The sequence below is a fragment of the Balearica regulorum genome, chromosome 1 (genome assembly GCF_011004875.1).
Source record: "Balearica regulorum gibbericeps isolate bBalReg1 chromosome 1, bBalReg1.pri, whole genome shotgun sequence".
In the NCBI taxonomy this organism is placed as follows: domain Eukaryota; kingdom Metazoa; phylum Chordata; class Aves; order Gruiformes; family Gruidae; genus Balearica; species Balearica regulorum.
This window is the reverse complement of record NC_046184.1, coordinates 64,455,333-64,481,901: the sequence shown is the minus strand read 5'-3', so window position 1 is coordinate 64,481,901 and position 26,569 is coordinate 64,455,333. Positions and strand designations below refer to the sequence as shown.

The following is a 26,569-nucleotide window of genomic DNA, read 5'->3' as shown; positions in this document are numbered from 1 at the left end:
TCACAAACATGAGAGCACAGCTCCCTCCCTGCTGACTGCAAGGAAATATTCAGTGAATCCATGGACTCCCTCTAGTTTGCTGTGTGTGAATCATTCAGATAAGAGTTTTAAAATGGTATCTTTGCCTGGAAAACCAGAATCCCTTGGCAAATGCAACTTTCAAATGCTTGTTTGGATAATTTCTGCCAAAATCTCCCCACATCGTCTTGTGCAGAGCCTCCGCTTGCTGCCTCTCGCACATCTGGGTCCAGCTACACGGCAGCAGAGCTATTGTCCGTAATCTACTTGAGACTCCCTTTGGGAGGGAAGGATACATACAAATGAGAACTATCAGTGAACCAAGTAATTAGCCCTGAACTTTCTGAGATTTGTATCATCATGCACACAGAAGAGAAATCTAGCCGCGGGTGCCCAGCGAAACAGGGCATGTCCTCTAAGGCTGCACTTTGTGATGTTTATCACCTCTAATCCTCAGACTCATCACGAGGATTCAGCTGCTGTAAGACAGCAAGATACGCTGGCCTTCAGCTGGTCATTTTACTCCCCTGGAAGCTGACTTTGCTGATTAACCTGACATCCCTGCCATCACCATTTAGATCCGCACAAACTGCTCAGAGTTATTCTAGTCTTTAAAGCCAGTCTAACAAGTTCATAGGGTTATGGATGGTTTTCAGCAACAGCAACATGCTGCATTTAACACTGAGATAACTTGGAAGAACTGCATCTAACACTTTTTTGACATTGCCTCTTATGATGCATAATGACAGCTGTCATTCCAGATGAACAACCCTGTGAAAGAAAGGGACGGAGCAACACGCTGGTCGAATCCCACCTTCATAGTCCCCTCTCCCCACTTTTTCCAAGCCCCTGTTACTATCATGGTCAGCATTGTGCAACGCGTTACATTCCTTTGACACATTCCAGCTTCCAAAGTCACCAACAATCTCTCCCCTGCTCCAAGAGAGCTGCAAGGACACTTCCCACTCTCCTTTCTCTTTTTCCTGAGCACAGTGGGTTGACATCATCTGAAAATCATTCTTAGTTTATTCTTATAATAGCCCTTAAGCACCTCAGTCTACTCTGCCAAGCACTGTACTAGCTGAACAAAGTGGCAGTCCTTGCCCCAGTGAGAATGCTGCAGAAAACCAAATTTAGGCAAATATGGGAAAAAAATTGAGCAGGCTACAGAACACTGGTCATACTGAGAAGCATGGCACACCCTCCAAGACAACAGTATTTCTGACAGAGGGGTATGGAGAATCACGAGAGGTCTTATGAAATAATGAGAACAAGCAAGAAGGTGCAAGTGAAATATTGAAATGAAAGAGCAATGGAGACTGGCTTAAGGGACCCACTGGAGGAGAAGGGAGATGTCTTCTCCAAACCAAGCAAGGCATGCTGTGGAAAGAGTAGATGACTGATGTCAAGAATTTGAAGGTGAGTGTTTATATTTATATTTGCCATGATCCAGGAGGTACACGTGAACTAGTGAGACAGAGTTCAAAACAAAAGGCTGCAAAAATGATCTTGGTGATGGTATTATAGATGGATGTGTATAGGGCAACACTGCATTGCTAAGGCGAGACAAAACACGCTGCAAACCAGATATAAAGAGAAGAAAGCCTGACAAGAGATTTAGCTATTCAAATAGCTAGGAAAACCCACATCCTAAAGATGGTCACTTTGGCTGTTAAAAAAATCTCTTCTCAGGCTTCAAAATACTGATTCCAAAGTTCACTGTTGAACAAGTGATACTGGCTGTCAGTCCCTTTTCCCAACTGAAATTTCCTATGAACTTCAGAGCTCTACTGTGCAATGACTTTTTAGATGAGAATCATTTGCCTTCACCTCCCCTTTCATAAGCCCATGAATGCTAGGGATTTTGGCACATGAAGGAGCCTCTACAGTACTTAAAATCCCAGCTAATGCTTCTATGTGCGATGCAACTAGCACTGTTAAATTGCACATATGGACTATGTTAATGGAACATTGAAGTTGCAAAGCACCCAAGTATTAAGCAATACCCACAAAGGTTTAACTCAGTGTACTTTTGCACGTTATATACACCAAAAAATAGGAATGTTTTAAAAATGTAGGCAAACAATTTCTCTGCAAAACCCGTGCCTTACCCAACAAGCAGAATGCATGGCGCTCGCCTGACTGAGGAACTGTATCATGTTTTGTTATTCTCATTGTCCCATGCACAGTCTCATCTCTCCTTTACCAAATACAATTCAAATGCTGTTCCCACAGAGCTATTTAATTCCCTCCTAGGGCACAATCAAAACGCTTCACCAACCTGAATTAATTTCCACAGCGGTCCTGAAAATTCAAGTGAGCCATGGAGAGATTAAAGGCCAAAAAGCATCTAGTAATTTAAAATGGCCAACTGGAGACAACTGGAATTGGATTTTTCAGATGAGTTAGCACTGTTGTTATACTTTACCAAAACACAGTATGCATTGAGTTTTCAGGTGCAGCCACTTCTGCAAGTTAAACATCAGAGATTATCTGCATCCAATCAAGCATCCAAAAAACCCATTCATCACAGCAACCCAAGGTTTTTGACACATACATCTAAGCTCTTCTGTGTCCAAGACTAAAATTACATTTCTTTGCAAAGTTTTTGTGTGCTGCTTTTGTCATCAAACTTGTCCTACTTTTCCTGCAGACTCTTGTTTAGCATGTATCTTCCATCTTCTTTAGGAAAAAAAAAAAAAAAAAGAGGAAAAAAGGCAGGAGCCTTACAAAGTGCTAAAGTAAGTTCACTCAGTGCACTGAACAAAGTTCTCACTGATAGGAAAACCTCTAAACGTGTCCTCTTCTTTGCCAGCTGCACTCATCTCGAGTCCAGCTTGGTCCCAGATACGACATGCAACGTGTTCCAGGATGGTGTATATGCGATAATGCAGAAGCAGCAGCTCAAAATGGGATGTAATTCCCTCAGTACTGTAAGGGTAAGCAGCGCACATTGTGCATATCTACAGCAAGGCATCCAAGTAGCGAGCAAACTCTGTCCTCTGTCTTTATTTGGGAGGCACTAATCCTGTCCCAGGTTCCCTCATCTGCAGTTAAGATGGACAATGCTCGTAGGATCTAGCCAATATACTGCAAGTGGACTTTCCCTCTTCCCTTTCCTTTCTCCAGATCACCACCCCCAAAAGGGAAAAGGCTATGCAACATTTTGCACAATGAAAGCTTAAGATCTTTAAAGTCCATTATGAAGACTGAGTTACGCACAAGTGCTTGGCTTTGGGTGCACAACACACCCAAGTCAAGTTCTATGCTGCACACCACATACATTATGATGATAGTTTTCAACAGATATATAAAAATTAAACATAGTATCTTAACAACACCATGTGCAGCTTTCTAGGATACTCACATTTCTCTGAAGAACTGCAACATTTTGCATCTTTCCTTGTTCCATATAATATTACGGGAAGGCAGGGTAGGAAAAGTGGAAAATAAGGTCAAAAATGCTTACTTCAACTGTACAGGTTTTTCAATATCAGTATTCTGAGCAAGTTTTGCTTTCCTTTTTTTAATTATTTCTATCCGACATTATTCTATCCAACTAATTCTTCAATCTCTTCTAACACACTACTTCCTTCCTGAGAAAAAGTAAATCTTCTCCAATATTGACTATTTCACCCTCTGTGATATATTTACAGAGAAACAGAGCTTATGAAATAAGTAAAAAGATCTCCCTTGCTCCCCACATTAATTTCAGCACTATTCATTAAAAGTTTAACAGAGACACTTTTGGCCTGGGTAGCCAAGTTGCATCAGTGAGCTCCTGTGTATTTTTAAAGAAATGAAATTAGAGATGCACTCTATCTCTCCCTCGTCCCTCTCAAGTAGAGATAATGCAAGTGTTCAGAGAAACAACATGATTTTCACCTTTTGTTCCCCTGCAGTAAAAAGGAAGACAGCACCACTAGGTAAACAAACCCACATGAGGGATGTACCACTGAACCTAATCTGGAAGGGAAAAAACATACCAACCCATACCACTACGACAGATCGTAATCGCACAGAAAACATGTCATTCGAAACAAGCCTGCAAATGAGACCTGTAGAAGCATCAAGGGATATCCTTATATGCAAAGCAGAATGAAGATGCAGTCCTTGCCCCCTCAAAGTTCACTGTCCAAGCAACAGATTAAACCACTAAAGAAAGACAAAACCGAAAACTTAAGGAGACCACAAGAGACTACCGGTCAAAATACTTCGCACAGGCATCAGGAAAGACATCTCTGGACAGGGTAATGCAAGAAGATCCCTTATGACTCTAACTGTTCTCCAGCAAAGTATATTCAAATAATCCCCCTTTTCAGCTGTGTCATTGATTTGAGCAAAAGGGCTTCAACTAATTCCTTTTGGTCCATGACAGACCTTGTACTGCCATCATGAACCGCAGGGCTTGGATGCACAGCCCACATGGCTTCTGCTCAGCTGTGCCATGTACAACAGTATGTGGGCTCAGACTCTGCACCAAGGGTCTGCATTTGCTAAACTGTACTGCAGACAAGTGTTTGGTCCTTGCCTGGATCCTACCTCTGAGCTACCCTATACAGCTAGTAGCAGGACCCAAGGGTGCTCATTAGCTCTACACCACAAAAACACAGCTGCAAACTGCAAGGGGAAAACACCTCCTGGAAGAGCCTCACACCTTGTTTGTGGGGGAAATGGCTGCTTGGTCTCTGTTGGCACAAACGCCACTGCGAACCCGAAAGGGCCTCTGCTGATGCATGGATTCTGGGCGTGCTGCTGGAAGTGCCGCTTGCAGGCAAGTTCAGCGTCCCCAGCTCTACAGTCTGAGCCTTTCCAGCTTCCCAAAGGAAAGTCAGACCTTTCTGAAGAAATAATTGCTTCCTTGTCTTCCCCCTGGGCTTGCACCGTCCCCAGTGCCCAGCTCTGGGCTCACGTAACACCCCCTAGCAAACACAAGCCCCGTTTATCATGCCTGAAATGCTGAACTCCAACGCCACTGCCACTACCCCCCTTCTCCTCCACGAGGTGAGAGCCCACATTCATCGACAAACAGTTTCTCGTACAGATTTTCCAGATGGCATTTCCCCCTCCCAGCGTGCACACACACACTCCCACCGCAAATAATGAAACCGAAGCCCTTGAAACAGCCTTGACAAAGGGGATACTGTTTGACTACCAAACATTGGGGTCCTTTTTAAAGTGCCAGGAAGGGAGAATTAAATAAATGGGCAAAGATGAGCAGCAGTGATACACAGCAATCACAACGCACAGCAGAAGTAGCCTTTCTCCTAACAAAGGATCATCAGTCATACCTGCATCCCCTCCTTTGAGCGGCATGGAGTCCATCTAAAACCCACAGATTATTTGTATCACTATCAAAGTTATTAAGATAGAAACAAAGATACATTGTTCCTCTCATACCTAAACAACCAGGGTCAATACCCTCTTTCCTGAGAAGAATTTTGACAGTTTTCAATCAGAATCATCTTGTCATGTAAAACCCACCAGGAGCTGTCTCAGGGTTACAGGTTCTGTCTGCTTTAACCTCTCCTCAGCCTGAGACTTTACACAAGCATAGCTGTCAGCTGGAATACAGTCTGTGATGTTTCTAATTATTTTGCTTAGGGGTATAAAAATGTTATTTTTATAGCATCATTCTTTATATATATGGAAGTGAGGCACAGACTGAGGTGGTAGCTTGTCTTTACACATAGCCTTAATGCTCGATACTATTAAATGTCCTATAAAAGATTATGTGAGGGTTGGTTTGTTTGTTTTGTTTTTAAGATATGTGAAAATGATCCACAGAACCATTGTGTTCAAATAAAACAGTTCGTACCATTCTGAATTTTTCTCCTCACATGGATATTGTGAAGGCATATCCTTATTACAGCAGCAATCAGTCTTTGAAGCACATTAAAAGGACTCAATGCTCACCGCAAATAACTGAGCATCAATTCCCAGTGCAACACCACAGCTAAAAAAGAATGAGATCACTGGTTTCAGAAACAGCAGGACTGGAAGTGGGAGGAGTATTCCCCTAATATTCATCATTAGGGAAACTATTCCTGGGAAATCAGCTCCGGTGGTCACTTTACACAGAGTTTTGAAAAGGAACTGCAAATGTTCCTTTGTTTAGAAAGGAACTGCAAGAATAGCACGATGTCCAGAATATATCACATATAGGGAAACACGAAATAAGTGCAGTTCATTTAAGCTGTATCCAAGCAGAAATCAAGAGGGAACTTAATCACAGCCTACAAACACCTGGGGAAAGAGGTTTCCGAGAACAGATGGTTCTTTACTCCTGCAGGAAAAAAGGCCATAAAGAGATTCTGGAACTGGAAGCTAAAGGAGCTCTGACTGCAAATAAAGTTGTCAATTATTAACAGTAAGCGTAAGTAGTCACCAAAATGTCCACCTCTAAATCCAATCTGATGTTTTTCAAATACTGCCGCCCAAGTCGAAGTTACAAGCTTGATTCAGAGTGATCTACTGAGATTTCGGACCTCGGACATAAAAAAGTTCTCGTCCTTTAAAACTGCAGATGCTGACAAGGACTGACTGCCACCCATCCACATAAAATCACTCAAATACAGGCTATCACCATCAAAAGGCTCCCTCTCCATTCCTTAAACACACAAAAATACAAAACCTACACAGGAAAAAAGTTGCATTGGAATGTACTTGCAAAAATTATCAGAATGGCTTTGACAGCATCTTTTCAAAACACAAGTGAATTTCTTTGTTCAGTTTCATTTTCTTTAAAGTCAGGGCAGAGGAGGTTCCATTTTCATTGTTCACATCTCATTGATTCAGTATTTAGAGAAAAAAAGAGAGAAGCAGGGCAATGTGTATGTATATATAAAAATAGAATATATAACCTATTATAGATAATATAACCTATATAACCACATATACATTATTCATATATATACACACACACACATAAAATATGACCACCCTGAGTCTCAAGCCCACAGGTGCCTCTACATGAAGAGACAGAACAGGACACTGATTATTGCTTGTGAACTCCATACATAAGCAAGCATTTTCCTGTACAAAGCGCTGCCTGAGATGGAGACTGGATTTGTCATGGAAGGGCTATTTGCACTGGAGTAGTGGGAGACACATACAATGGTTTTTGGCGTTTTGTTTGTTTGGTTTGGGTTTCTTGTTTGTTTCTTTTTTTCTTTTTCAAACTATGTATGGAGATGGAGTTGAAATTTAAAAAGAAAATTTAAGTTTTAAAAGCACATTACAGGAAAACATAACCTCAGCAGTAAAAAACCCAGTAACAATACAGGTTATATTCTGGGGCCAGCCACAGTTTTGGCACAGCTAAGTGCAAAATAGAAACATACCATTTCTGCAATCACTCTGTCAAACTTTTAGCCAATGCAAGCCGCTTCAAATCCAAGAGTAACTTCAAAGCATTCCTGAGCAGGAAAGCACAAACAGGAAGGCAGGTGGGGACCAAGACTAGTCTCAAAAGCAGAGCCCTCGGGGAATGGGGAAAGGAACACACCCAGCCACCTGGCCACAATTTGAGGAGAGAAAACCATACTAACAACTAGTCAGCTGTCTACTGTCTCAGCCCTGCCAGGCTCACAAAGTGAGAAACACACACAAAACCCAAATACACACACACACTGCAAACCACCCCTATCGCTTGAGCTGATCCCAGAGGATGAAGAGTCCCACACAGATGCTGCAGCCTCTGCCTCCACGTTCCTGCTGCACACCTGCCCCTCAGTATTACTTGTACTCGGTTCTTGCCCATGGATCTCATAGGTCCCAAACAAGGGGCAGCCACTGTCCTAAAGAGTTTGTGCCTATGGCTGACAAGGTGAAGTGTGTGAGGGCAGGGAAGGACCCTACACTCACATCTCAAGTCACACAGGAGACTAACCTGAGTCCCTGATGAAGTTCGGGTCTTGCCTTGCTCCTCGTTGGCCGACCCACAGCCCTCCCTTGCCAAAAGGCTGCTGAGACTGGAAACCTGAAGACAGACGTGCACCAACCGTAATAGAAAATAAAGCTTTTTTCCGTAACCATTTACAACTGTCAGAAGTGAGCCTGTGCCCCAAAAGGCCCTGATGCACACCGAGAGGTCTCCCTTAGCAATCAGCCCTATTCTCAGCCTCCCCTCCCAGCTTCTCCATTTCCTTGCAAGAAGCATTTTCCATTTCACAACTACCCACCCTACTTCTCCACGGCTACTCTGCAGTTGTCTCCAAAACCCCAGCACTCACAACTGGATAGCAGAAACCTGCTGTGAGGGAGGCAGCAGCGCAACCAGTGCAGCTCATCGGTACCTGTGATGCACTCTTTTTTCACGTGACGGCCTGGAGCCCTCCTCAGGCCAGATGCCTTATTCACCAGTTCAGGCAAACAAAAGCTCACGGTCAGCCAGCTACAAGCAAGCAGGCCAGGCCTATAAATCTCTCTTCCCAAGTACCTTTAGGCTTAAAAGTTTATGCAAAATTGAATGTAAGAATAGATTCTCAGGGGGGAAAAAACCCCAAAGAACTAAATGCCAGAAGTCTTGTACACATCTGCTTTAAAATAGTTACTCTTGCCAATGCTTTCGTAGGCTGGAGATTTAGGGACTGACGCCTTCAGAGACCCCACACTAGGAACAGCCTACAAGTATTTAGAAGAGTTGTTCTGCACAAAGCTGGGGAAATACCCTCAATACAGTGAAGTCAGAAGAACGAGTAACTAGGAAAATCCAGTGTTCGGACCTTGATCATATGGACACTTAAACATGTTCTCACCTTGAGGTCAACAGGACTCCTCAAAAGAGTTAACCTCAGGCTTATGAGTTTGCCAGGCTTTAAACTTCTAATGATTTAAAAAAAGAACCAAAAAAACCCTTTATGTAAGATTTACAATTTTATGAGTAGGTCAGTTTAGTGGTTGTACAAAGTCGCAGTAACGGTCAGGTAGTGACCAATGAGAACGGCTCACTGCAGAAGTTAACTGGTCCCAGCAACAGTCGGTAAGAAGGTGCTGACAGAGCCAGAACAATCATTCACTCCATCATAATGGCCGAAAGGAAACATTAAATAACATTTTCAGTAAAGTTGTTGGGACATGGCTAGGGAAAAAGAAAAAAAAAAAAAGATGGAAATAGACACTGCCTGGTTTAAAGTACTTTTGAAGATCAGTCGCCAAACAAGATGGACCTGTTTCTCAGCCTCCCCATGCCCTAGGGCTCCTGGACCCCAACCCTGCCAGCAGCGCTTGGGAATACGTGGATGAAAACCACTGCCAGCATTGGGTGCCACTGAACCAGACAGACATGCTCCTGAAATCCAGTTCCCTCCTCCAAAAGGTAAGCATGGACTGAAGGAGGAGGGCAGAAAGGCAGGTAGCAGAGCAACACGACACAGAGCTGGCGGGGTGGCAGCACAGCAGCCCCAGAGCCATGGGGCTGAGGACACTCCGGGCCCATAGAGCTGGCAGGACCCTGGCCCAGGACAAGCCACGTTTCTCAGCCCCTGCCACTCAACAAATCCACTCCTGGTTCCTCAGCAGCGGAGACCATGCTGGAGCACATGGACCTCCCCGTCTGCACCCTGTACCTCCTGCTCCCGATAGCTGTCCCCTTGCTCCACCAAGGGGACTGGCATTCACCAGAGTTGTCAGAAGCACCACGTACTTCCACCACCCAGCAAGAGAGATGCTTTCAAACTTCAGTGCCAGATCCTGCAGTACTGCCACCCACAAAATTTCCCCTCTCTCACAGACTCAAGGACTGAAAAATCATCAGGGTGATGCCTTTGGATAGCTATCAGACAGCCACATTAACTATAATTCTGCAATTTCCTCAAGTATTTCTCTGAGCTTCATTGTTTTCAAGTCAATAGGTATTGAAAGGTCATGAGCGTGATTCCAGGGTTAAGATCAAATAAAATCCCAAACACCAAGAACAACTCCCCCTCCTCCTCTCTTATGAAACACACTGCAGAGTGAACAGAAGATGAAATGCTTTCCATTCATTTTCTATTTTTAAATCCACTTGTTAATGTTTCTTGGCTTTTTAAAAAATCATTTGACTAGAACTCTATTAATTACCCGGTGGTTTCAGCAGTATGAATTTCTTCAGGATTTTTACCCAAAGAAAACTCCCCTCACTTTTAGCCTAGTTTGCAGCTCCTCCCTATTAACTTCCAGAGAAGCTTGCTTTCTGAAGTTTCTTGTGCTTGTTTCTCCTGCCACAATAAAAGTTTCTTTCTCCTGCCTGTATTAATTTAAAGATATTCACATAAAACAGTTAGAAAATAAAAATTGGGAAGGCTTTTTGTAGATGATGTTTCCAGATCACATCCAAAAACCCCGTCTCACCTTGAAAAGCCTTCTCATGGGTTTTATTAGTTGTCCTCTTGTGAAATCTCTAACAGACCACATCGTTTGGACTACAAAACTGTCAGCCTTTGAAAACTCATGTCCTGGTGGATCTTCATAAACAGCTTAGCTTGTTAATGCTTAGACATAAGCACTAATCTCTCTCTCTCTCTCCATTTTATTGTGATGCAACTTAGTACTCTACTGCTTTTCACTGTAAAGCTAATGTTGAAGACGTAAACCAATTATTAGGAGTGAAAGTCTACCACGGTGTTTGTTCCTAAGTTACCAGATACTCATGGCCTTGCTCCTCCACCAACCACTAGTTTTTTTATCTTTAACTCCCCTGCCTGCCAGCCAGCAGGCATCTTCATACCAGAACAAGCAGCTTGGATCTCTTCTGCCCACCCTTCCTGCATTTCCCTTTTTTCCCCTCCAGCTGTTTATAATTGCTGAATTAAAGATAACTGCTAAAAAATGCTGTTGGTTTTCAACATTTTCTATGCATCGCCACTTCCCACAACCGCAGAATCTATAAAACTGCAGTTATGTCTTCATGAGATCACCAGTGACTTCATGATGGGAATTATTTTTTCTTTGCCTTTTTTTATTTTCTAAAAAGAAAAAAAATAAACCACCTTAGGACTTCAGCAAGGCAGGTTTTAAGACTGGGACAGCACCTGAAGTTACATTCCTACACATAGTTAGAAACATAAATAAGATGATCTCATTTTCATTTTGGGATACCAGAAAGCTACAGATACTCACTACTGAAAAATAAGTGTAGTTTAAAAGGTTTGTTTCTTTGTTTTTAATAAACATGAAATCATGTAGCTTTGAAAGGATCTCTGGAGACCATCTTGTCCAACTCCTCACTGAGAGTATGGCCAATTGAGATCAGGTTGCTCAGGGCCCTGCCTAGCTCAGCTTTGAATTATCTCCACAGACGAAGACTTCACAGTCTCCCTGGACACCTGTTCAAATGCCTGACTCGCTCGCATGGTGAAAATGATTTCCCTAACACCCAACCGGAATTTCCTTTCTTGCAATTTGCAACCGTTACCTCCCGTGTTTTCACTGTGTATCTCAGAGGAGTCCAGCTCTGTCTCCTCTGTAGCCTGTCATCAGATAACCATACCCAGCAATAAGATCTCCCCTTTGCCTTTTCTCCAGAAGACCAAACAAAACCCACCTCACCCCTTCCTTAAATGTCATGTTCTACACTAGTACCCAGGCTTCATGGTGGTCCACATTCGACTTATTTGGTTTATCAGTCTCCATTTATCTTCAACAACCACAGATTCAGACATATAGAAACAAGTGTATTTCTGGCCCTTCTCCCATTTCTTTTTGATGGGCACTTCTTATTCAAAATGTTTACAGTGCAAAGTTAGTAACTCCTGCTGAGCACAATTTCTCTGTCTATGGACAAGTTTCTTTATTCACAATGCCTGCAGATTTAAAACAAACAAATCCCTTCTGTGACTTCATTGTAGGTATTTCAATTAGCACAGAGCATTCACATGTACCCTTAGAACATCATCACCCCACCAGGAACATTTCATTATTGCATCATCATGACAAACGAACAAGGGCTCAGTGCATTAACATCAGTAGATTTCACACACATCAGCACTACCTTCATTAAAGGTGTCGTCAGTCGAGATGTGGGTCAAGGGTGACTGGGGTCGAGAGTCCCCGCAGAGGGAGTAGCTGTGTTCTGCCTGGATGAGGGGCGCTGGGGATGCTGGAGACAGTTCCACCTCCATTATTTCATTCTTCTCAGACAAGAAGGGATCATTCAAGAGCTGGCCTAGGACATCTGGTGAAAACTCATCCAGGAACTCTGTGAAGTGCTGTAGAGATAAAAAAGGAGGAAAAAGTTTATCTCCTTGCCTGTCTGTCATGCCAACAACAGGAAAGCATTCATGAGACCAATTCCAGTATCTGCACCGGGCACCCGTGCCAGTCAGCAGCAGGATCCACCAGCCCTGCCTAACAGCTTCCTCCTCCTATCACTACTTCAAGCTGAAGAGCTACAGCTAGAACAAAAGTCCTCTCAGAGGCATACATTACAACAGAAGATCCTATGATTAACTTGCAACGAAAACAGAAAATAGAAGCATGGCAGTCATGTCCTGAAGCAGCCTCAACCTCCCAAAAAAAACTACTCACTACGGCACACCACCAAAATGGGAAAGCACATTTCACCCAGACAGCATGAAAGATCCTTCAGGATTTATCACCAGAATACTTTGTGTGTGGAATAGAATATATCAGGTTAATGTTCACTGAAGCAGAGAAGAAAAAGGAAACACACTCAGACACAGACTCCAACACCACGTATGACTATTTTAGCTGCGCTGAACATACAGCACGTTCTAGGAAAAAGGGTCCATGCACGTCCCCAGCCAAGCAATTAACGCATTTGCTGTAAAATGGGTTTCCTGCCTGATTTATGTATCTATTTTAGAAGTCGCATTCCACCCAGGACTAAAGCCCATATGCAGCATCTAGGCCTCGCATCTAGAGCTCCTGACAGCCAGTACTAATTACCACTTTATCTATTACACTGAATTCATTACACTGACAGCACATGTTATGGCTATATATATAGTAGGATAACTTTGTGTTTGTTTCTTGTTCAAAACGAGCTCAACTCGAATCTTCTGATCTGCTTCCTTGTACTCCAATGCAGTTCCCATCAATAGCCAAAAACTCTGCAGCTCTTCCTGGTTTTGTTTCCAATGTCAGAAGACTACATCTTTGACAGACCAAGAAACTGCACTGCAAGAAACCATTCCTGCTCATCTCATTCACATAAAGAATTCTATTTTTGTACAAAAATATTTGTACAATGAATTCTAATGAGCTTTCCTAAACAATCAGGCATTATCTACCATCTTCTATAGGAGTCTTTGTTGACTGGGGCATGATCCTACCAAAGTCTAAGTCTGTTTGATTTGCTCTATTTTTGCAAGCAGTATTGATCTTGGCTCTTCGTCTTGCTCTCTCCTGCAGAAACAAACACTGAAATCCAAGATTTGGCTTCCTGTAGGCTAAATTAAGAATTAAACAAGTCAATATTGTATAAATCCATGATGAAGCGGTGTGCTTACATCCTCATGCATGCACATTTCATAGCTCCAGCAGCACCTGTGGCCTTGAAGCCTGATGCTGGAAAACACCGAGCACGGCTGGCTCTCAGAGTCCCCTGGAAGTTCAAGCGCCTCTTCCAAGATGTTCACTAATGCTAACTGTGCCTTCTTTTAAAATCAATAAGGCTTCAGTCAATTCTGACTGACACTGAGGAAAAGAAAATATTTACTAAACAGAAGGCAATAAACAGAGGACCACAGTTGCTATGCTGCAATAGCAATTTAGCTAAAGTAAAGCCTTTACAAATGGCAAAACAGATTTGTAGCCTCATATTTACTTGCCGTAAATGATAACACTACTAAACAAATGCTCATATGCCTCAGCAAGAGGGTCATGACCACCTTAGAAAGCCTTGTTTATTTTAATTTTGATACCCAAGGACTCACTAGCACTTCACATCCAGGGCTGCCTCCCAATATCTGCATGGATAAAAGTATAAACTCTAATTCCCCACTACACAAAGAAGAAAGAAAAAGGATGCTCAAGACTAGTTGAACAACCTGGTGCATCAATAAAGACTCTAGGTAAAACAGGGGAGGTAGCCATTAGAGAGTAAACAAGGGACAGAAATGCTTCCCAACCATGACAGAATTCAAGGATGAACCTATAAAAATGCAGTACCTTAGGGACAACTTTCCCCCCCCCCCCAGTCTACACACTTCTTTTCATTTGGGCTAATGGAAAGAATCAATTATATTTATCTACATATTTTCCTAAAGCTGGCTAGAACATTTCCCTCTTTCTAATTCTTTCATGCATTATTCTGACTGATGACTAGCAGATGCTGAAATAGGGCTGCTACAATATTTGTACCCTGGTTTCTACACCCAGCTACTTTATCACCAGTGCGCGTCATCCAATCTGGGGATGTCATCCTTGAAAATACCATACCTAAGTGTTGACTTAGTCAAACACTATTTAGATGTTCTAATTTAGCAGACTCAACTAAAAGACAAAACAACCACAGGCTACTCAGCTATTTTTGGCACATTCACAAATAAAGATTTCTATTAGCCTTTCTATTAGCTTTCTGTTACCTTTGATACGGAAAAAAGTCATATCAAATGTTATTTTACTTCTTCCATTTGATTAAAGTTAGGTATGTTAGGTTATTTATTTATTTATTCTTTCTGAATGGGAAATTTTCCTAAAACCGCTTCAGGAAAAGCAAAGAAGGAAACAAACATTCAACTTCCCAAAAACAGAGAACATCCTTCCCCTTGGGGTCGGGAAGGATGTTCAAAATGTTCATCAACACTTGTGCTTTCTCCTTTTCACATGCAGTTGCAAAGCAGCAAGCTGCAAGGAAGGAAATAATTTGCATTTACAATGGAATTGTCTGACAGCAAATAAATGGCCAGGTTTTAAAATTATTCTCTAATGTCATTACAATTTTTAATCTTATTTTCAATGGTCTGTGATATAACTTTGAATACCGGTCAATAGAGAAGCCTCAAACAATTGCCACAGGCTAGACTGCACAGCTACTGAGCTCAAGGTACAAGCAATTTTAGGTATCTGGACTTCTCACTCAGTGATTACAGAAAACACAACCACTTGATTTACAGGAATCTTTCATATGTTATACAAATCTCTGCTACACTGAACACTTAAAGCTAGCTCACTTTGATATTATTTTTGTTTTCTTAAGAAAACAATTGGAAGTGGCTCCATCTACCTACAGAGGTAAAAAAAGAAAAATCATTTGAGCAGCAGCTACAGCAGAAACCTTCCGGGAACAGTTAGTCCTCCAGCTCCTCGAAACTTCCACCTACACCTAAACTGCTTCCCTCTGTCTTTTCAAAGCACGTCCTCCCCTCCTCACATCTCCTCCTCCTCCTCTCCGTGCTCCCTTCTCCGCTTCCACACACACCTTAGTGGTCATCAGCCCCTTCCAGAGCTGGAAATCCTCAGAATAACTGTCAATTCTGATACGGCAGCAACCACTCTACACTCAGGAAAAGGCAATTTAGGGAGCAAACTGAGAATTTTATGCCTACCACTTGAATATATATTTGCTTGGAAAAGAAAGAAATTCTTTGTCTGTGGCTTTCAGCTTGGCATCTTTCACCCAGAGTTCACCTTTAAAAAAAAAAAAAAGAAAAAGAAAGAAAAGAGCACTTGCATTGAAAATGTGCCTTTTTGTCGTCTTTTCTTTTTTTGTTTTTAATACTTTTGTAGCCAGATGCATTGCCAGCTTCCTGCTATCCTCACACCCCACTGGCAGCCACAGCACTAATCGCAGACATGTGTTGATACAAGGAGTCTGCTTGAATTATTAAACTATTCTCTTTACATAGCAAAGAGATGTGTTCAGCTGGGATTTTAATCTCTGTAAAAAGTCATGGATTTAGGACAGATGTAACCTTATCTTCCGCTTCCCCCTCCCCCGGAACACTGAAAAGACAAACAGAAAGCAGCGCTCCTGTTTGAAGAGAGAATGGAAGTTGCAGCCCTGCAGAATTTCACCATCACTCTGGTTGGACATTTGCTCCCACCTATAACCCGGGTGCTTTTGGGGAACACAAAGCACCTACAGACATCACCCCGTGGTAAGCCAACAGAGGAGACCTCTTATATCCGGGCGCACGGCGGATTTTGGATAGCTCTTCGAAAGTAGTATTTGGCTGCAGACCAGCTGGGCCGCGGGCTGCAGCTCTCCACAGCATCTGCCTGTTCCTGCCAGACAAAGGCCCTTTTCTCCAGCTCTGCCTAAGGGACAGGTTTGGTTTTTTTCCTTTCTCGTCTGATGAAATGAACATCTCTGAAGTAAAACAGAGACTCAGGATTTGCTAGGTGCGTGGCAGTGCTGACTTCTCCACCAGAGGACCTGAAGCCAGATGAGAACAGCAGTAGCACCGGTTGTCTAGAGGTGCCACATTATCATGACTAAAAATGAAACAGTCGTGTTCAGAAAATTGGCTTTCTAAGAACTCACTAAAAAAGGAATGAAGATAAGTCAAGAGCCCCAAATGACACTTTATAACTATATTTAAATTATTAAACAAGTGACAGGCTTTGGTGAGCCTGGAAAATGCACTGCATCAGCTGCAAGACCCACACACCAGCTGTAGCAGCACAACCCACCCTTCCCAGCAGAGCCACCCAGGAGGGGAGCTGCGGCAGCAGCACCCTGGCACACTGCAAAGCCAGCCCTGCTCTCCAAACAGGCCAGGGCAAGCCAGCCTAAAGACAACGTATCAGGGTAAGAACCACCCGTAAATTCAAGATATTACCCTCCTGGGAGTTAATGGTTCCCCTCCTGACTCACCCTGAGGTCTCCCCAGCTAGGCAGGATCAATCCCCCACTCCACAAAAGGAACTGCCTGTGTGGGAGCATCCCATCTATCCAGCAGGCACTCATGGGATAAAAATGAAGCCCACCATCTGCAGGTGCAAAACTGCCTGATATTTATCTCTTGTAAAGCAGCAGCAATAATGGTGGGGTGGAGGGCAAGGATTGCACCCTTAGTTCTGTATCAAAGGAATCAGAAAGCATCTAATGTGCAAGGCAGTGGTCCTGGAGAAGATGAGGGGAGACCATAAACTATCCCCCACTCATGGGGAAGTAAATGTGCACCACAGACATGAATTTGCCCTTTCCTTCCCCCCACAATTTCCTCTCATGTTAAGATAGCAGGGAGAAAAGGGAATAATTTCTTCAGCAGCTCTTTTGTGGTTTACATAAACAAAGGTGCATAGGAGATAAAATATCACAAAAGATAGCAGCATTTCTAGTTAATAGCATCAAACAAATCAAGAAGTGTGGCTACGTGGAGATACTGGCTCCTCTTCAAGGAACCAAGCACATATTTCACAGACATCTGGCAGCTGCTTATATGGTAGCTGAGGAGGTCTGAGTAGGAGTCATAGCTGCTAACAAAAGTCTTCAAGCTCTGGGGCACCCAGGCAAGGTGCCAGTTGTTAAAGATGGCACATACGTGTTGTTCAGCCTTCACAGATTCAGCTCTTGACGTGACAGCATGGCAAGAGCTGTAAAAGGCATCACGCTATCAGCTCTGTCTGGGTTTGCAAGCGCAGCATCTACCCAGAAGGGCTGGGAGCAGAGACCTGCCATTTTCAGCTAATGAAGAACCATGCCTAAAGATGCTGCTCATGGAGGACTGCACACACAAGCCTACCAATGATGACAACACAGCAGAGAAGTCTGTGACTTTCTGCATGCCCAACCCCAAAGGCACAGGTTAAAAAGCTTCCTCAACACAGGTGTTTTCTTCCCAGATGTGTTGCTGGTGGTACTTTTGACTTTCTGTTGCAAGTTCACCAGCAATGGACTGGAGGTGTCAGCGTGCACCAGCTTCCAACAACCAAGACAGCTATTCTAAGTACTCACTGGCACTTGGGCATCAGTTAATTTTCACAAAGATTCAAACACAAATTCAGCAGATTTTCAGGTACATCACTTCTCTCAACTTCTTCCCTTTCTAGAAATCCTCTAAGTTCGCAGCAGGGAACCTGGCCACCACTCACTCTTCTCTCCAAACTCAGTCACAGCTTGTATCACACAGTACTCATTCTTGTCAACTTTGAGAAGAGCAGCCGATGGAGCCCCTGTAGCCTCACCTACACGATTCACTTACATATGCCCTGCAGGGAACAAAAGAGCTCCTCTACTGGTGTATGATGCGTTCATACATCACTGTTGCAAGGCACAGATCCAGGCTCCTGTTGCATTGCTCTTACAAGGATGAGAAACGAAGGACAGCCTGGCAGCAATACAGCATTTTTCCATAAGATTGATTTCAAAGATGGGGGCTGAGGGGGAGACAAGACCAACTTCACATTCACCAACATCCCCACAGGGAGAAAGAGCGGAAGAGCAGAAGGCTGCACCCTACACGATTTTTTATACCTGGGTGCTTACCTTTGGTGTGCATTAATGGGGGGGGGGGGGGGGGGGAGAACAACTATATGTGGCAGCAAATATTTGAAAAAATTAATGCAACCACACCTGAAATAACTGAAATCTGATTTGCAGAGACGCCCTTGGACAGACCACAGTATTGAGTATGCAACTGAAGGCACATCTAACTGCTTGCTCTTAAACAGGACACAGAGATTCTCCTTCTCAGCCTGATGAAGGACCAAAATAGCTGGAAAAGCTTTATGAAGGCAGGAAAAAAAATCTTAGATGCAGCCATAGCAGAGAACAGAGAGATAGAGGACTGTAAACAGTCCCTAAGTCACACCTAAAACACTCAGATAACACAGCAGAGAGATTTACACCACCCCAGCTTATGTACTTGCCAAGGGCAAACAGAGGGAACCTCAAATTTGTAGGTGTTTATCTTCTACAGTGTAAAAATCAAAACCAAGACGCAGAGAAACAGTTGCTTAATTATTTTACTCTACTGTAAAATTCTTTACTGTCTAGTCATTAACTACACTGAAATTACCTCATTTGCAGGAGGATATGAAGAGTAACATGAAATTGGTATTTGAAAACAACTGAGAGATCCACCATAACAGCAGACGTGATTGTTTGGAGTCTCACACCAGCAATTACTCATTTTAAGCATTAAAAAAAAATAATAAAATTGGACAGATTAAAAAAAAATCCACTAAGTGAATAACATTCAGGTTGTGTCATCAACAAAACAAATGCCAGGAAATTCGGAGCTAATAGATTTACATGGTAATTAAATCCGCACATCTTCCCAACTTGCTCAGGTTACACAGTTGGAAATGCTGAAGTTCATGCTGAGCAAATTTTATAATCCACCCCATTATGCACACATGCATGCACACACTTGCATTGCAAACACTCAAGTACTTCCAAACCACAACCAGCAAAGAGATGTATTTATTTTTACCCTAATTGGGGGGGATTTTTCAAGAACTATGTTTACTCCTTTGCCTTTCCTTGTTCCAAAATATTCTTTCCCTTTCCTTAGCACCCACAGACACACGGAAGTATTTTGGATTTAAAAAGAGAATTAAAACCAAAATTAATAATGAGGACTAAATATGGGTTGAAAGAGAAAAGAAAGAAAAAGGGAAAAAAAAAAAAGAAGCCCTTGTGCAATTGAGGCAAGGGTGAGAAACAACCCTGAGAAACAACCCTGAAGTTCAGTGCCTCTTAAGCCCACTGTCTGCAAACAGAGAAAAGGATGCTGTTGCTCATTCCTAGCCTAAGCCTCTTGGGAGTCGTATAAAATAGGAAAATCCTTCTCACATTCCCCTGCCCTTCCCCCAGTGCATAGTTCTTGGACCTAGTCTAACTTTTCAATAGGCTGGGCGCATGTTTTGCTCTTTCCCATCCTCTCCCCAAAGTCAGAGAGGAGTGAGTCACAGGGCCAGAGCACCAGAGCGGTGAGTCAGCGAGCTGGAAGCCCTTCAACAAGGCTCCCCCCATCTGGGTCCCTGGCTGAAATCTCAAAATACATTACTAATTTTGTGTTGCAAGCAAGTGTCTGGATTATACTCTCAGGTCAGATGCATTCATTCTTTTGTCTCTGCTACTTTTTCCTCCCCCTTTTTTTTTTGTTTCCTTCTTACACCGGGCCCACTGCTATGCCCTTCATTTGTCTCATAAGTCAGGTCTTGGGCTGCTAACTTGAGCAGCAAAACCACAGAAAACTGAAACTCTTCATCACTTCTCCCCATGCCTTTCTCTTCACCCGGTGAGCAGCAGGGTCACTATTTTTTACCACCAGTGATTGTAGAGGCTGCAAGATGAGCCTGACTGACAGGTTTGCCTTTCGCCAGCCTCCAAACCACCAAAAGTAGGGGCAAGCCTCTCCCCACCACCTCCAGCCAGCATGACTCACCCTTGACAGAGAGGGCAGCTCACCTTCCAAAACTTAGTCATTGGTGTCTCTGATGATTTTTGGCACTCAGGCAAGATACTTAAAGAGACCAGTTATGTTATTAAAAACTACCTAGCGAAGAAAGGAATAGATGCAGTTGTTCAGGTTTTCTTTCCCCACCTATGCTCCAGGCATGCAATGCCAGTCAGAAATATTTGTTGTGAGATAACACTAATTTGCTGGGTTACGCTCCAGGTATACATACAGGTTCTTTGGAAGGAAATTTCATTTACTGCACATTTTGCACCTAATTAGTGTCTTCTTGATAACTACCCAGTGTTTAGCCAAAAAAATAAGTAGTGAAAGAAAGGTTTTAGACAAGTCAAAACCTTTGCATACAAATTTTACAATTCACCAGTGGGCATTTATGGTCTTGTTTGCTGCCCAAGAGCTCAGCAGCAGGGCTAGAGCATTTTGTTGTTGCAATGCTGGTTTAACTTATGCTGCTTTGGAAAGAAAACAGTTAATTGGGTTTCTTCTTCAATGCATGCAGATAGATCTCAACATTATTATAGCAGCGTTTCACAACATCTGGTTGCACTGCACTTGGTTTCAGTTATCATCTTCACTCACCATGGAAATGGGAGGTGAGGAAAGCAAAGAAAATTTATCTCAGTCCTCATGTAACAGCATCTCTTGTCAAAGGGCACAGTTAAGCCCTATGTAAAGGGCACAGCCAGCACTATTCTTGTATTTTAAATGGAATCCACTATTCTTGCACCCATTTTAGAGACCATAGAATATCTCAGGTTGGAAGGGACCCATAAGGATCATCAAGTCCAACTCCCAGATGACTTTACGCATATAACAGGAAGGAGGAAAGGATAACCAGGGAGAGAAGCGAGAAGTGACAGTGATCATCCAGCCAGCCTACGCAGAGACAAAACCCTCTCCTCAGAGATGACCAGCACCATGCACTTCAGGGACAGTTACTTAAAACAGAGATGCTGCAACCTGCCCTGCAGGCCAGCAGCAGTTCACTCATCTGCTCACCCTGCAAGGTCTCATCACAGTTTCCACATGTTAAGCGACACCTGAAGCTGCCAGCCTCTTCCCACAGGCACAAGCTCCCAGAAAAATAACCATCCCAGCGGGAACACTGTACTGAGATGCCATTAGGAGCACCCAGCAAAATCCTCATTTCTCACTTCGGTTCCCATTAGTGCAGGGGGCCAATGCAGATGGCTCTTCAGCTCAGCTGTTTCATGTTTAAAGTGTTCACAACAGCCTCCTCCCTGAGGACCAAACCAGTATCTTTCAAAGGAGGATCTTAAATTAGTCTGAGCAGCGTAGGTAGGAAACAACAACTTCTGCTCTGGCAGCAGTGCTCACTGCATGCCCTGGCTTGCCACTCCAGACTGACAAGACACTTGACATTTAAAATAAAAATTGCTACTTTCTTCTTCAATAATGTTACTTCTTTAATGGCTGCAAAGTTTAGATGGCAGGGTTCCAGATTGCAGGAGTGATTGTTCCTTCTTTTTCCTAATGCTGGCTACAAACCTACACACCACCAGTCACAATTCAGCTTTCTACTTAAAGCTGTCTGGTTATTATAAAATAAGTAAGGCTTTACTATCAGTATTGGCAGCTTATAGAGAGATTGGGCATTTTATTTCACTAAAGAGTTAGAATGTTTTATTTTACAGATTTATTTTTAGAGTTGGAGGGGGTTCTGCTGGGTTTTTTGTTTGTTTTTAAGAGTAGAACCATGGAAGCTGAGAGGAAAAGAGAGGACACAAACTTAAGCTCTTAAATGTTTATTTAAGTGTTCTTAATTTTCAAGGAGTCAGCAAGTGCTTAAATGCAGACTGAGTTGATTATGGAAATATGAATTAGCTTTCATAAAAGCTGCCTAATATTCACAGACATAATGGTTAAAATTGCAGATGCATGTAAAGTTTTAAAAAGAAAAAACACACCGCACACATATAACCCTTTCTTGAACTCAAGAGACAGGTCCTTGAGCACATGGGAAGGAGAAAAAAAAATAGAGCAGTTTTGCAAAATGAATGTGAAGAAATCCATAGGTCATATCACCTTAACCGGCAGATGAACTCCCCTGCCTGATTCAGAGCTCAAGGATCAGCAGCCTTTGGCTAGCAATGACCTCAGCTGCCACGGGTTTTAGACCCTGCCCAGCAGAAACTGCTGCCCCCTCTATCAGACAAATACCTATTATCAGGGCAGAAAGAGAAACAACACTGGCAGGACTTTGTGTTCAGTGCTGCTGTTGCTGAGCATCACACATTAAGTACCACGCACTAAAAAAGCCAGTTTGATGTCAAATCTTGTTCCAGCATGTGATCTCGCCAGATAGTGGAACAAATGACTACATTAAAGAATCCCTTCCCAGTAAATAAGTACTACACCTTGCTTTCAGTAGAAACATCCTGGGTTTTGATCTGACATACCTCTCATCCTTCCCATAAATTTGCACTGAGCCCAAACACTGTGGATGCATACAGAGCTGACACTTTGCCAACAGCAGGTACAATCAAAGCCTTCCCGGCCCAAACTGTCAAAACGTTTCCAGTTTACAACTTTGCAGCATGCTTCATGTCAAACCAGCTCCTACCCCAGAAAGCTAAGGAAGAGCGGAGCAACAGTATTTGTTGATAACAACACCGAGGAAGAGCATCCCTAACTGTACCTGAAGCTATGACACTAGAGCTGCTTTGGATCAGCCAGCCCTGCCCAAACCCATCCCACAGCAAAGCTCCTTGTGTTTTAAAACTGCCTCCAGGAGTCCTCCACATCACAAGACGGATACTTCAAGATGCCCACATTGCACTTGTACAGCCTTAGTTCTGCAGAAATTCACACAGGAACCCACAGAAATAATTTTGGCACCTCATTTTGTACAGACAGGTACCTCCATCAGCACTGGTACTTTGGCACCCTCCCTCTGAGGAAAGATGCATTTCATTTTATGTCACCACAAGTGGTGGGGGTCACTTGGTTTTTACTTGTGTCAAAGGCAGACAGGTTTGTTTTGAAGATGTACTGAAAGCTATGAGAGAAAGGGAAGGAGGAGACAGGATGTGAACAAGATCAAATAAATACATACTCAAAGGTATGCACAGCATTCGTCTAGACAAATTATTTTAAGGCACCCCATACTTGACAGCCAGTATTCCAATTTCCTATGACAAGTCTTTTGTCACAGTGCCAGAAAACATTACTTCAGTCAACTTTACTTAAAAAAAAAAACACCCCACCACAGAAGTGGTATTGGATTAAGGTTCAGGACCAAAAATAGCGTTAGATGGAAACATCTGTATCCTAAGACAAGGTCAAAAACAAAAAAAAAAACAAAGCAAAAACATTAAGTTGTCATCTATGCTTCTTTCCAGAGATGCAGGACAAGAGGAACAGCTTATTTAATAATATGCGTGCTGGCTCTCTCTCCTCACAAGTCCTTGTAACACAGGGGAGACTTAGAGACCTTCATCCCCTTCATTTGTCTGTGAATAGGGATTTAGCTTCTTTGGCTAACCCTCCTCCATTCAGAGCATCCCCCTTCTTCCTCTGTACCTCCCTCCATATCTTCCATTTCCAGACTTTTGCTCCCAAGCAGGTGAAAGAAAGGCTAAAGTTGCTCATCACCTTGCAGAACGTAAAGATCAGGGGAATTGAGAAGGAAGCCACAAGATGCAGGTGAAGACCCTGGAGGAGGAGCAGAGCTAGAAGGGCAAGGGTGCAGGGGGAAAGCATCAGGAACAGGGAGCGGGGGGAAGTCACAGTGCTTGGAAAGGGATAAAATAAACCTACCACTGATAAGCAGTGTATTAATGTTCTGCAAAGACTTCCTCCATCCTCAGTCACGTGTTTTTGTCAAGTGTCACTGACTTTTGTACCTCGCCATTTAAAACTGCCCATCCTAAAGTGGTCATTCTCACAACAGAGGTATCTGGACAGGCTGGATGAATGGGTTGAGGCCAACTGTATGAGGTTCAACAAGGCTCAGTGCCGGGTCCCGCACTTGGGTCACAACACCACCATGCAACGCTACAGGCTGGGGGAAGAGTGGCTGGAAAGCTGCCCAGAGGAAAAGGACCTGGGGGTGTTGGTCGACAGCCGGGTGAACATGAGCCATCTTTGTGCCCAGGTGGCCAAGAAGGCCAACAGCATCCTGGCTTGTATCAGACATAGTGTGGGCAGCAGGAGTAGGGAAGTGATCGTCCCCCTGTACTTGGCACTGGTGAGGCTGCACCTCGGGTACTGTGTTCAGTGTTGGGCCCCTCACTACAAGAAGGACATTGAGGTGCTGGAGCGTGTCCAAAGGAGGGCAACAAAGCTGATGAGGGGTCTAGAGAACAGGTCTTATGAGGAGCAGCTAAGGGAACAAGGGTTGTTTAGTCTGGAGAAGAGGAGGCTCTCTACAACTACCTGAAAGGAGGTTGTAGCCAGGTGGGTGTTGGTCTCTTCTCCCAAGTAACAAGCAATAGGACAAGAGGAAAGGGCCTCAAGTTGCACCAGGGGAGGCTTAGATTGGATATTAGGAAAAATTTGTTCACCGAAAGAGTTGTCAAGCATTGGAACAGGCTGCCCAGGGAAGTGGTTGAGTCACCATCCCTGGAGGTACTTAAAAGACGTGTAGATGCGGCACTTAGGGACATGATTTAGTGGTGGACTTGGCAGTGCTAGGTTAATGGTTGGACTTGATGATCTTAAAGGTCTTTTTCAACCTAAATGATTCTATGATGCTATGATTGCTGTGGACTTACCCTCATTTATTCTTCCCCAAACTGAAAGGCAGGTTCAAGAAGGAAAGGAGACTCACTAGGGGCTGGCAGTAGATTCCTGTGTTCCGGAGTTAACGAGATGGAGGCACATTGCTGCAGGAGTGATGCCAGCACCCCACCAGGCAGCACAGCCCTACCCTTCTCCTGCAACAAACATTGCCTCCAGCCCATTGCTCTGCAGTCCTAAAGAGATGGTCAAGCTCTTCAAGCTGCCTCCCATAAAACGGATGATCAAGAGAACCTGAAAGAAGGTCTTTAACCAAGAAAGCATCGATGTTAATTGTAAATTATTTATCAACATTTTAGCACAGGCCTAAAAAACCAACAACAAAACCCCTGCCATCTCGCCACGGCAGGTCAAGAGAAAGCCACGCTGGGCTAACAACCCCACTTACCATGGAAACTATTAAACTATTACATATTTGGGCTACTGGAAGAAAGGAAAAATTAATGAGAATTAACATAAATCAGAACCTAGACAATAAGAAAGAGTTACCAAAAAATACATTTCAGATGGAAAAAAAAAAATTGCTTCCGAGTTTGTCGGGACCTAGAAAATGTTAATTATAGATCAGGCCATTGCTTGGCTGCAACTACTGGGGGGAGGGAGGAAGATCAAAATGTTTAATTGAATATTCCTGGGAGGGGGTGGTTCTGAATTACTGCTCTTTATATGAGAACAGATGATACAGCCATCCCACAGGATGGTAATGAAATGATTTTCATCCCAACAATAATGGAAGAGAACATAAAAACAACAGCTACTCAAAGCTGGCCATTTTAATCAGCAGACCTAGAAAACCTCCATGTGAAAAGTCTCAGCAGAGCTTCTAAGGAGCTCGTGAAACTATTTTCAGTATGAGACAATACTGATGGACCGGAAAAAAAACATAAAAATATTTAAGTGTAAACAAGGCAACCAATGTAACAGCAAGTTAACCTACCTACTGTTCATTCCTGACTAAGGGAAGAGAGTAGAGTCCAAGAATAATAGAGAGAGATATCTCATTGTTGCTTATAATTCCACAATAACCGATAATCTAGCTTCTCAAATTTTATCTCTTTTTGTAATAATATTACAAGCTCAGTACACCTTGTCTCTCCTGAGGCAACTGGCTTGGTGCTATACAAAACAAAGCCAAAATAATATGAAAACAACAGGCCACATCCAGTGTGATAAAGAAATAAGAAATTTCCAGATGTGAAGCAGAACTCAGCAGGTTGCATCATGTTTTCAGTGGGTTCCCACAGGGATCAGTTCTTGGTCCCAGACTCTAACATTTTATCAATGACCTGAGAGGAAAAGTCACCATCACCGAAGTTCACAGATAACACAGCATCAGCAAGAGCAGCGAGTAATAAAAAGGTCAGGTCACAAAACCAAAACACAGAGTACTTGGTAAGCAGCCATAAACAAGCGACATGTTTTAAATAAAGGTGAAGGTAAACCAACCAAAGAAAAATAATCTTACTGCTGCAAAC

The 26,569-nt window shown here is 43.1% G+C and overlaps 1 protein-coding gene across 2 annotated transcripts in view; it reads right to left on the bottom strand.

The window, feature by feature from the left end:
• The window catches only part of CREB3L2 (cAMP responsive element binding protein 3 like 2), a 76,902-nt gene that overhangs the window by 19,766 nt on the left and 30,567 nt on the right, over positions 1 to 26,569 (bottom strand). For both annotated transcript variants that reach the window (XM_075755676.1, XM_075755682.1), the window contains exon 2: positions 11,990 to 12,206. In XM_075755676.1, the coding sequence (XP_075611791.1) occupies positions 11,990 to 12,206 (217 nt within the window). The remainder of the gene's footprint in view (positions 1 to 11,989; positions 12,207 to 26,569) is intronic.